General features: G+C 40.0%; 1 protein-coding gene and 1 long non-coding RNA gene across 2 annotated transcripts; both read left to right on the forward strand.

The window, feature by feature from the left end:
* Nucleotides 1–264: 264 nt before the first annotated feature.
* Nucleotides 265–5,593, forward strand: LOC104957633 (cGMP-specific 3',5'-cyclic phosphodiesterase-like). The gene is made up of 5 exons (XM_010785276.1): nt 265–344; nt 1,513–1,659; nt 3,654–3,779; nt 5,269–5,363; nt 5,455–5,593. The coding sequence occupies exons 2-5, from the start codon at nt 1,549–1,551 to the stop codon at nt 5,591–5,593; spliced, it is 471 nt and encodes a 156-aa protein (XP_010783578.1). The 5' UTR covers nt 265–344; nt 1,513–1,548.
* A 3,350-nt stretch (nt 5,594–8,943) lies between these two features.
* On the forward strand, nt 8,944–10,524 carry LOC104957631 (uncharacterized). Its single transcript, XR_799682.1, has 3 exons — nt 8,944–9,050; nt 9,423–9,506; nt 9,708–10,524. It is a non-coding gene; the product is annotated as an uncharacterized lncRNA (long non-coding RNA).
* The last annotated feature ends 1,954 nt before the right edge of the window (nt 10,525–12,478 follow it).

A 12,478-nucleotide genomic window follows, 5' to 3' on the forward strand; every position in this document is an offset into this window, starting at 1 on the left:
AAACCACGCTGCCAGTACCTAATGCTGAGAGTGGGGGGCGGCTCCTTGTAGTTATTTTTGTCTTTGATTGGCCAAGCCCCATACAGCAAGGCACCCGTTAACCCTCTCTCTATTGGGCAAATTCCAAAACATGTTGATGCTACATCAGATGATTAGATACTGATTGACCCCACAAAGCCAAACCAAATGTAGATGCAGGTCAGGAGTTGGTTGTATATGCCGTGTTATATGGTGTTTTCTACAGAGAAGTTGATATATACTTTTTCCATGTGTGTGTGTTTCAGGTGTTGTCATATCACGCCTCTGCCGCAGAGGAAGAGACGCGGGAACTCCAGGTAACCGCGGTAAATTAACATTTTATTACGTTGACAAAACACTCCAGATGAACTTTAAAACATCAGTGTGAGATGTAATGTGTTTAATGTATCCACATTCTAGCTTTGGTAGCCAATCATGCCTCCTGTATCGTGCTGTGATGAAGCAGCCGTTTAATACTGAGTGAGCGCTGTGGGGTTGTGTTACATGCTTCTCATCTGAAGGATGAACACCCATATTACACTGTTATTACACCCATATTACACATTGATACACCCCTATTAAACCCTATTATAACATAATTACACCCATATTAAAGCCTAACTATACCCATGTAATATTATTTTTATATCCACATAACACTGTTATTAGACACACATTACACCAATGTAACACTGAGTTTACACTATTATTACACTGTTATTACACCCCTAATATACCCATGTTACACTGTTATTTCACCTATATTACACTGTTATTAGACCCATATTACACCCATTTTACAAATGGACACATCCTTTCAAATTACTGTATTTTTATTGTTGTTGAACTTCTTAATCTTAATTTATTTCTTTATGAACTCAAAATTTGATATACTGTTAAATTCCGTCTTTCTTGTGATTTTCATGATTAGCTCACTTTTAAGTACATAACTGGTTTTATAACAGCTTTTCAAGGCGCTGTGAGATTATAAAATAAATCAGTTTAGTCCAGCTTCCACAGCCTGAGCGTGGAGGCGTACAGTACGAGCGTCTGTTCTCTTCTCCTGGTGGTGAGGTGGCTGAACTCACAGCATAACCTGATTAAGTGGCTCCTCTTGGGTGCTAAAGGGAGTATGCGTCACTTGGTATCTAGGACACGGGTTCTACTCATGAGACTGCTGCATGCAGTCTGTGTTACACATCATATGAGGAAAACCCTCGTAACTAAAGCTACTACTGTACCTGCAGCAGCACTTTTAATATCCGGGGTGCAGATGCATGATACTCCTGCCGTTTATTGTTACGCAACTGAGTTCCCTGACATAGTTTGTGTAATGATTGACACTGCTGCTGGAACAAAACAATTTCCCAATTTGGGGTAAATACAGTTTCTATCTCTCTATCTATATGTATCAGTGTGTGTGTGTGTGTGTGTGTGTGTGTGTGTGTGTGTGTGTGTGTGTGTGTGTGTGTGTGTGTGTGTGTGTGTTTTCAGGTAGCCACAGTGCCGTCCGCCCAGTCGTTGCGTCTCATGGACTTCAGCTTCAGTGACTTTGATTTGTCGGACACAGAAACCACCATGGCTACGATCCGGATGTTTGTCGACCTCAATCTGGTCCAAAACTTCCAGATGAAGTACACAGTAAGAATTAAAGTACATTTGACCTAAAAATGCTTTATATTGTTTCTGTCCATCTGTTTATCTCACCAGAGCTGGATAACACACTAGTTATTTGGTAGAGGCCTCTGGAATCCTGACATACATCATACATACATCCTAAGTAAAATGAGACAGGTGGTTGTTCAATTATTAAAATGATAGCTATTGCTACATGGTACATACAGGTAATATTTCCAGACATCAATAGAGAGTCAAAGCCTGAATTATGAAGGTATCATGGCAACCATCATACTAACCATCACATTCTGCTGACAATTGTTGGTTGTTTTCAATAAATGTCTAAGAAAGAGACATGAGAAGCCTCCTGGTTTCAGTAATTGCAGAAAACAATCTTTTGGTCATTATCAGCAGCATTTGAGCATGAAGTGTGTGTGTGTGTGTGTGTGTGTGTGTGTGTGTGTGTGTGTGTGTGTGTGTGTGTGTGTGTGTGTGTGTGTGTGTGTGTGTGTGTGTGTGTGTGTGTGTCCGATGAGTGAATGCATTTACAAGTGAGTTAATATTTGTGCATCCTTAATTCAGAAACCACACACACATGGACAGAGCAATGTCATACACCAAAAACACTTCCCCAACAAGAATCCCTCACACACTCTGGTGTCTGTCAGTAACCACTCCCCCCCCACCCCCGGCACCGGACTTCTGGCAGGTTTGGCTGGCGTCCTCAACACACTCCCCTCCTGAAGCGGTCCCTGTGTGCTGGTGGTTTACCTCCGCGGTGCAGCCGAGGGGCCAGAACAGAGGGTCTTTGATTGGAGCTGATTGGGCCCTCAGGCAGGAGAGCTGTCATTCTGCAGCAGCCTGCCTGGGGGTACACTACACAACATGCTATTATTCTCAATTATAATGTGACATCAAAGTATAATTCAGATCCTATTTAAAGGTTCTCTCATCACAGGTACAGCAGCCACTGTGTAGTCATGGCAATGAAAATTCCCAGGCTCCTCCAACAATGCAACATACGTAAATATATATAAGACATAAAACAATACAACTAATACAAAATGTGCAAGAAATAACAGTATAGAAATAAAATGGTGCATGAGAATGTCGGAAGACTAATGTAGAGGTAATGCAGGAGAAGTTAAATATACAGCATACTGCTTATTGTAATAATAAATAAATAAATATGTGAGATAACGGTTCCGGAAGAGTAAACGTGACTTTTTTACTTTGAGTTAAGTTTAAAATTAAAAAGCGTTTACTTTTTAGACATCGTTTTGCTGGCAAGGTGCAAAGTATTCAATTTCAAATAATATTTGGACAGTCAAGCCACTTTGCTTATCACAGGTTATTTTACTTTGTTCTCTGTTGCAACCCTCTCATAAGGTAGTCTGTGTTTTCCTTTTAGAGGAGATAATGCTGTAATCACCCTGAGGGGAGTTCAGGTGTTGAGTGGGACTAAGATGGGACAGGTAGGAGTTCAAACAAGGATAATTGGAATAACAAATAAAAAATCACTTCAAAAGTGACAGCATAGAAAAACAACACATTTTGATTTAGACATATACAGATATGAATAATTATGTATGGTTAGCCCTTATGTCAGGGTACCCCCCCCCCCCTGCTTCAGATACACAGTGGGTCTCACAGCTCAAAACAATAGGTCTGGTTGGTTGAGTTTCTTATTTTGGAGAATATTTTGGATGGGTTCATGTTTTTGTTGAATGTGTGTGTGGGTTTTTTATCTAGAGTATGATGTCGTTAGCATATAAACGTATTGTAGTAGACCTTTAATATAATTGTTCTCTAGCGCTGTAATACAGACAACGAAGAGGAACTCTACAGGGTGAAAATGTGATGATGTATCTTCCCTATGTTGATCGGAGTCCAGATGGAATTTAGGCATTTAGGCATTTATTATTTAAATATTGTGCTTAAACGTTGTACCTTCAGCTCTGGAAAAAATATTCATTAGGGTTTGATAAATGTCTTTCTCCTCTTTCTCCCAATTTTAGAGTTTATGCCATTGGATTCTGAGTGTGAAGAAGAACTACAGGAAGAATGTGGCCTATCACAACTGGAGACACGCCTTCAACACGGCCCAGACCATGTTCACCCTGCTGAAGTCCGGACGCCTACAGGTCAGCCAATCATTGCTCAGGACCAGCTGATCTGGGTCACCGCCTTTTACTCTAATCCAAAAAGTTGAATTCTATACAGATGCTTTAATGCAATCTCTTTTTTTGCATGCTTATGTTATCATCTACAAATCTAACATGCTTTACTGCCACTCAAAACATTTCATTGTCTGCCTTCCACAGCAGCTAGAAACTGGAGAACTGGACATGCTAATATGAAAGAAAATCCAATGCTGTTAACAATTGATCAGTTATGCTTGGAACATTTTTATATCTTGTTGAAAAATCTACTATAAGAGTCTTATATCCAAACTGGTTTCCCTAAAAGCAACACAATTCCTGTTTACATCTACAGAAGTATGCAAGAGTAACTTTTCTGTTTTGGTCAGTGAGGCTGTAATATTTAATTTACATGATTTGTTGTGAAATGAAACAACACTTTGAGTATATTTATAAAATTACATTATCTCATGTAAGAATACATTAGTTTGGAAAAACCATTAGTTTGGAAAACCGTGAATACTAGTGGTTTCTGTAATACAAAAACAGTAATTCTGCATAAAATATTAGCAACTATGAGTAGCTTCAGACTGGACATATCAGATATGCTTGATTTTTGTATTTATTCTCTTCAGAATGCCATCTTGTTGCGCTCTGTTGTAAAGCTGTTTGTCATATGCAGAAACTGTCCTCTGTGTAGTGAGAGCCCACACTGCAACGTGTTCAAAGCTATGAGGCTTCTGTTTGGTTTGATTGCAGTAACAGATGTTCATCTGTTCCGGTTCAAGATCCGTTCTTGTGCTTTTCTGGTGCTTAACTGGTTCTTCTCTGTAGCACCACTTGTGTTTCCACCGCTCAGAGCCCGACTGGTGCTGCCGCTGCTGCGTCATTACATCACTGTTTACGTCGCTGATTTTCTCCCCAACGCCGCTCACAACAACCACAATGGGGGACTGCGTCGGGTCGATGATCTTGTTGCTTTTAATCATACGGAGCCAGATTAAACTAAATAACTACTCCTCAACCTTTACGTATCGTACATACAGTTCCGTTGCGTTGAAGCTTGCCGGTGGGCGTGGCTGGCGCGCGACCAACAACCAATCACATTAATCTCCCGCCCCGGACACACAAGCACACGGTTTGATTGGCTAGCGCTTGTACTGGCGTATGATTTGATTGGCTGGTGCTTCCGTCAACGATACGTTATACTTTTCTCCAGAGTGCCGTGGTTCATTGTTTATTAATGTGGTTCAGCGGCATTTACCGACCCCTGCAGTGCTGCTCGTCCACCGGAGTTTAGTCTACCGTTAACTCACGGCAGAGTTTAGTCTACCGTTAACTCACGGCAGCGGCCGCTGGAAAGTATTCACTTTGTTTGGTGGAGAAGGGGCATGAGAGTGTGTACAGCAGCTTCCCACTGCTCCTTGTAAGACAGGAGAATGCAGAATCCTAACTCCATCGTGTGTCCGTGCTCTTGTCTTCCCCCTGACAGAATAAACTGAATGACTTGGAGGTCTTGGCTTTGATGATTGCAACTCTAAGCCACGATCTGGACCACAGAGGAGTAAACAACTCCTACATACAGAGGTACTGCAGGAGAGATGAGTCACATAAATAATGTATGATTGTACAGTATATGCATGTGTGGGAGTCTTTCTCACTTCCTCTGTGTTTCCAGGAGCGAGCACCCTCTTGCCCAGCTGTACTGCCACTCCACCATGGAGCACCACCACTTCGACCAGTGCCTGATGATCCTCAACAGCTCTGTAGGTGGACCTACCTCTACCCACGACACTAGAGGAAACACAAGTCCTTAAGGGGTTTTACTCTACAACAAACAACTAGTTCATCTCACCTAGAAACTACAGAGACTAAACGAGACTACAAACGCAGCAGGGAAAGAGTCACTTCACAGTCGCAGTTATGCAAAACACGACTTGAGTCTAACTTTGAGCGCTTCAGCTGGTTCAGTATGCAGCTGCTGAGCTCCTGACAGGCCTCTGAGGGTCTGCGGTCCCTACATGGCATCCTGCCAGCCTCACTTATTATTTCAACATCTTCACAGCTCTGTGTTGTCTAGCACATATACAATATGTTAGACAACTGTTAGACACTCACATTCTCTCCTCCCTGTTGAAGGGTCATGCATTCTTTGTTTCAAAAGCTAGAAAATCCCACCAATAGCAAAAGCACTTGCCCTGTTAGAACTACATAATGTAATACAATTCCAATAAGAACTGGTTTTATAACACCTTGTTGCTATGTAATGTAATAATCTTGCTAAGAGCCTCATAACAGTGGATTTACAGTGTAAGCCTTTATATAAACAGTGTTATCACAGAAAGCTGTAACCTGAGTCATAACATACACTGAACAAAAATATAAATGCAACAATTTTGTTTTTGCTCCCATTTTTCATGAGATGAACTCAAAGATCTAAAACATTTTCTATATACACAAAATAACCATTTCTCTCAAATATTGTTCACAAATCATCATGCTGTCTAATCAGCATCTTGATATGCCACACCTGTGAGGTGGGATGGATTATCTCAGCAAAGGAGAAGTGCTCACTATCACAGATTTTTTCAGATTTGTGAACAATATTTGAGAGAAATGGTTATTTTGTGTATGTAGAAAATGTTTTAGATCTTTGAGTTCATCTCATGAAAAATGGGAGCAAAAACAAAAGTGTTGCGTTTATATTTTTGTTCAGTGTATTTGGATAGTAGTGCTTGAGGTGCTCTTTGGATAAGGAAACATGTGGATGCAGAAATTCCCTTTTTTTAGGTCTAGCATGATTATGCCATCATAATAAAGGCTTTTTAATTGTTTAAAAAGAGATTGCCTTGGAGCTTTTTTCAACCTGAGTTTTTCTAATGGCATAGTACTGGATGTTCTCAGGCCTAATGTTGCTGCAGTATCCTGGATCACTCTGTGTGATTTATTATGGCTATTCTGCTCATTTTCCAGCTGCTAGCCTACCCTAGCACACTCTGATGGCCCGCTTAAATATAGTGACTTACAGCCTCCTCTGATCTTTATGGCCTCAAAAGAAACTCTAAATACACTCCCAACTCCACAGCACCACCTAACCCCACTGCTGCTGGACACATTCAGCCACACTCACCTAATGCAAAACACACACACACATACTGTAGTGCAAAGCCATGCTGCATGAGGTTTCAAAGAGTCTTAAAGCACTGCAAATGGAAGTGACATGACAATAATGTGTCCACTAACATGCTTAAAACTCTCCAAACATGTGTGTGTGTTTGTGTGTGTGTGTGTGTGTGTGTGTGTGTGTGTGTGTGTGTGTGTGTGTGTGTGTGTGTGTGTGTGTGTGTGTGTGTGTGTGTGTGTGTGTGTGTGTGTGTGTGTGTGTGTGTGTGTGTGTGTGTGTGTGTGTGAGGTTGTTTGTGTTGACAAGTCAGTGCTCTTTAATAAAAACAGATGTGGCCCTCTCCTCAGATAACTTCTCAAAATTAATTTGGAAAGTAAACATGCAAATACTTTCTCTAACTCAAACATGCACTCTGATGCCAGACCAGATACACTGAGTGTTTCTTCTTTCTCCTCCGCATGGGTACATTTTGGCTTTAGATGAGCATTGGAGTTTCATTTTAGTTGTCATTCCTTTAAACCTGTGGTATGGTTTAAACCTTTTTAAAGCTTAGTGGATTCAGTAGCTTACCACAGAAGTGAACTGCCACCAAAATATACATGGTTCTGTCCAGTGTCCATGTGTTCATGTTTGTGTGTTTTAATTCTCTGTGAGTACAAATAAGTCAGTGGATCAAATTATGATATTAAAACATTGGTGAGTGCAGCTTTAAATAAACAATATGACAGGGTGAATGTATCCTTCATGTGACGGTGTGGGGACACGTTACAGAGAGCGAGGTGTGGATACATGGATACAGTTAGAAGCTTTGTGCTTACAAATAAACGCTTTGATCAGTGGATTATTTATTCTCTTAGTTTGAGGTTTATCTGAAATCATTCATGAATATTAATTATAGTACGTTTCATATTCACTTTTTTTCATGCTGGTATGTAGGAGTATAGCCTGTGTTGAACTCAGGCTATTATCCCACTCCAAAACAGAAAAGCAATCAATCTTTAATTTAGCCCAATATCACAAAGTGCCAATGTGCCTCAGGGGGCTTTACAATCTGTACAGCATAAGACCCCCTCTATCCATAGACCCTTGCAGAGGCTAATGAGAAGCTCCTTAGCTGAAGTCATGTAACTACTGTATAATGTGTTTCACATGATATGATCTCCCCTCACAGACTTGGATTTACTTGCCTGACCAAACTGTTTATGAACATATGGCCAAAGTGTGCAAGCATCCCACAATTAACAGTTGGAAATGCTTTCATAGATCAAGTCGTGGCTTTTTTCTTGCTGTTGCCCCTGAGCACTGAAGTTATGCTGGCGTGGAGCTAACTTGCTCAGCTATGCAGACAAAAAATACTTTTGTTTTGACTGACATAGGTAAAGTAAATAAAGACTAAGTTATTGAGCCCGACTAGTTTTGGTTTTGAGTCGCTGTAATAAGCTGTCTCTCTGTCAGCTGTTATTATCAGTGAGCTGCCGATGGCTTCCACACATACTGAGAGACTGGAGCCTGGGGCTGCAGTCATATTTCATTTAGCTCTGTAATCACACGGAGACTATTAACTCAGTGACTAGCACTCTTTTGGCAGATCCCTTGGTCTCTTAGTGTACTTGTTTCTTCAAGTCGTTGCGTGTGGTCTTCCTTGCCTTCTTTATAGAGTCTTGGTCGAACTGGTTCTTTTTCAGTGGATTTAACTCAGGCTGTTTGACAAGTTTGTATCCACGATACAATATCCCAACTTAGTTTCCAAAATCAACCTCATGAAAGTACCTCCACTAAAATTCAAAGTGCCACAAATATGCCAGGATTCCAGGGTTAAATACAACAGCATAGCAGCAGTGTGATATAACACGAGGGATCTTGACAGAGGAAATTGTGTTTTACTTGTGATACATGTTTGCTTCTTTGCCTTTCATCACATTTGAATATATGTTTGTTTTAGAATACTTTTGGAACTAAAAGTGTTAACATTGATAACAGTGTAAAGAAATAACTCCTTGATATGTTTTTTTTTTGTCCACTAAATTTTAGAATCAACATGTTGTTTTTAAGATTTCATTTGAACTCTGATACAGGTTGCCGAGCTGGTAGCCACTGAGTTCTTCGAGCAGGGGGATAAGGAGAGGCGGGAGCTGAACGTTGAACCCATCGTAAGTGCAGTGTCACATCAGGGTTCTACAAACCTTTAAAAGAAGTAGAACAAAAGCTGTGGTATGCCACTGGGATCTTTTTCAATGCAGTTTTCATTGTTGTATGTAGGCTACTGTGTTCCAGTTTATCACCAAAACACGCAGCATCTTATTTAAAGGGCTAAACTGGTGATGCTCAGCTGACGTTTTTGTGTCACCTGACAAATAGTTGCATGTTACAGATCACTGTCCTGCTAATGGTTCAGAAATGTGGTTCTTGTTGTTGTCTGAAACTCCATATACTGAGCAAGAAATATGATGTGATTTGGATACATTTCTGCCATCTTTGTATTTTGCTTTACGAGTATTTATTTTCGGAACCTTTCACTTTAGGACCTGATGAATCGGGAGAAAAGAGATAAGATTCCCAGCATGCAGGTGTCCTTCATTGATGCCATCTGCACTCAGTTATATGAGGTATATCATCCATTTCTCCTGCAGTGACCACAGATCGTGTCGATTGAAATGAATGAATGCTGGAAAAGTTATTTTGACATTGCCAATGGCATTCGTCCTTTAAATTTGCCACTTGCTAGAAAGATGAATGAATTCTGTATTTTAGTACAATGCCCATTTAATTTTCCAAAGGTAAATAACATCTCTTTGTCTCCGTCACAGACCTTGTCTGGCATGTCGGAGTACTGCTCCCCGTTGTTGGAAGGATGTCAGAAGAACAGGCAGCGTTGGAAGTGTTTGGCCGAGGAGTGTGAGAAGGGGCTGGGTAACGGCTTCATGTGATCCTAACACGAGTTTGACTTCAAACCAACAAAATAATGTCCATTGTTTTCCATGTCCAACCTGGTCTCACAACATTTCATGACATTTGCATGATATCTAAACGGACAAATATGAGTCTTTGTGTGAAAAAAGGTTCAGTTGCCAACTTTTACCAAGAGTTTTTCTAAATTAAGAATAATTCCAGTTACATACAACTTTGATCTTCCTTTCATAGGTTTGCCCACCCTTCCTATTTGTGATGATAAGGTTGTACTCACTAAACCTTACAATAAGACTAAGAGCCAGGAACAGCCAAGCTTTGAGTTGAATGCTAACACAAGCATGCTAGCAGAAGCACAATGCTTTCATGCTGACGTTTAGTGCATAGTGTTGCTGTAATGTTTAATGTTTCCTTATTAACAGCTAATAAACAGCTGATTAGCACTAAAGCTAATTACGATGGGAAAGTCATTCGTTTCCGAGCCTCTAGTCATTAGCTAAAGTATTGCTTCAGGAAGCGGATCACCAAACTCATTAGAATTAGTGCTCTTTGAACAATAAATGTCTGTAGATACTGAGATACTAAGTACTAAGGTTTTAAGGTTTTAATGGTTTTGCATAATTTAATAAAACACAAACATCCTAGAAAACAACAGACCAACAGTGCAGGAAGAGGCAAAAAAAAAAGTGGGCTTATTTAAAGCCTCTACCTAAATAATGTTAAAAATAACAATTTTATACAAACACTAGATCAAGAAACCAACAATTGCTTAATTAAATAAAAATGTCAAATTTTAAGATCAATATGTACTATAGTTACAATTTTAACATAATAACACTATGAAACCGGGCATCATACAGGGGTCAAAGCAGCGAGGTACACTTTTTTTTTTTAGTAACGGATGGTGAATTAACCTCTACAAGTCCAACACTTAGGGGTCCTCCAGGCTAAAGGTTCCTTTGCCACATTAAGTTGGTGTGGTTAGCAGTCTGTGTTGTAGCTAACCGTGAGGCTAACAAAACTCCATGTAAAGGAATGAGTTTGGATTGTCTGGCTAAGCTTGTTTACATCCCTCCGATCATCCCACAGCACATTTCTGGCCCAGCCGGATTCTGTACCCAGATCTTAGCGAAAACTTTAGTGAGTACGTGTCATAACAGTTACAAATTATTACTAAATCTGTGAAAGTAAGACCGAATAAAACATTAAACAAATTGATAAAGTATCTTAAGCTAACTGTTATGATCCTTGTTCCAGAGGTCACGCTCATTTTAGGGAAACTTTGTGAGACTTGTCTTCCTGTCATCACGTTATTTCATGGCTGTCACTAGAGAAAATAACAGTCAGCACTAAGCTATATTTATTATAGTAGCCTTTTTTTTTTTTTTTTGCACAGAGTGACTGTCATGTTGAAGTCTCACTTACATTATCTCTCACAGTTAGTATATTTTAGGAAAACACTGAATGGTGATACAGATCTCTGGGGATCAGCACCAGTTTGGTGGAGACAGATATTGTACTGTAGACATATGTACATAATATACATTACATAGTGTCACAATAATCTGAGAAACTTGTTAAGTGTGTCTTCATTCACAGCACTACAAGGGTTTGAGTCTTTTGTAATGTTTTCACTCATTGTCTTAACTATTGTGTATTTATTTTTGTTTTATGTATTTATTAGAGTTTCTATATTGTAAGGTCAGTCTTTTGTCAACAGCACACAATTCTTTATATAGTAAAAAGCAGTTTTCATATTTAAAAAAAACCCTATTTTTGAAGTACCTTTCTTAGGAACAACACTTCCGGGTGCCATTTGGATGTGTACTGTTTTGTATTGCTGTTTCAAAGAAAAGGCCTGTAATTTCAAAAGGGAAGTGGGTCGACGTTTTCCACTGCCGTTATGATAGAATAGGAGCAATTCACAATTCAAAGGAATGTTTGTTTTATATTTTTAGAAATTGAAAGATGGAGTAGCTGGACCACTTACTAGTATGACGTTTCTTGCATATCCACCAACAATAGAACAGAACTGACAATCAACCAATAAGATTGTGTCATCTAGCCCGGGTACATCGTATTGTATAAACACAGTGTCCTATCAAATTGAAATGAATCTTATTAAAGCTTGTCTTCAATTGATATACAAGGAATGTAACAAACTTTAAAGAATGGCCAAGAGTTCAGCCTGGGTTAATTAAAGGTCCCATGTCATGGCCATTTCTACTGATCATAATTCCATTGTTGAGGTCTACTAGAATAGATTTATACTGTGCAATTTTCCAAACTCACATTAGCTTCTCATACAGCATCTCTGTATAGTATGTGTATTCACTAAATTTCACTCTGTCCTCAACGCCTGTTGGAGCTCCTGAAGCCCCCCCCTTCCCGCGTCCTGCAGCACCTAGAGTGTAAGCGCTCCACAGTTTTGCCGCGCTGGGAGGCTCCACTAGCACCCCTCAGAGTGTGTGTGTGTGTGTGTGTGTGTGTGTGTGTGTGTGTGTGTGTGTGTGTGTGTGTGTGTGTGTGTGAGTGAGGAGCTCCACAGATTGGTCCATTTGGGTAAGGGCACGTAACTATACCCAGGAAAAAAACAACGGAAAAAGAAAAATCTCCAACGAGATGTTTTGGGGCAGCATAGACAGGTCTTTTCTGTGTTAGAGTTTTAATC

This window comes from Notothenia coriiceps, unplaced genomic scaffold (assembly GCF_000735185.1).
Source record: "Notothenia coriiceps isolate Sejong01 unplaced genomic scaffold, NC01 NC01_scaffold00027499, whole genome shotgun sequence".
NCBI lineage: Eukaryota > Metazoa > Chordata > Actinopteri > Perciformes > Nototheniidae > Notothenia > Notothenia coriiceps.

Coding starts and splice junctions, on each gene's coding strand:
- LOC104957633 (XM_010785276.1), top strand. CDS start 1,549: ATGGACTTCAGCTTCAGTGACTTTGATTTGTCGGACACAGAAACCACC. Junction 3,780..5,268: donor TGAAGTCCGGACGCCTACAG/GTCAGCCAATCA, acceptor TCCCCCTGACAG/AATAAACTGAATGACTTGGA. Junction 5,364..5,454: donor AACAACTCCTACATACAGAG/GTACTGCAGGAG, acceptor CTGTGTTTCCAG/GAGCGAGCACCCTCTTGCCC.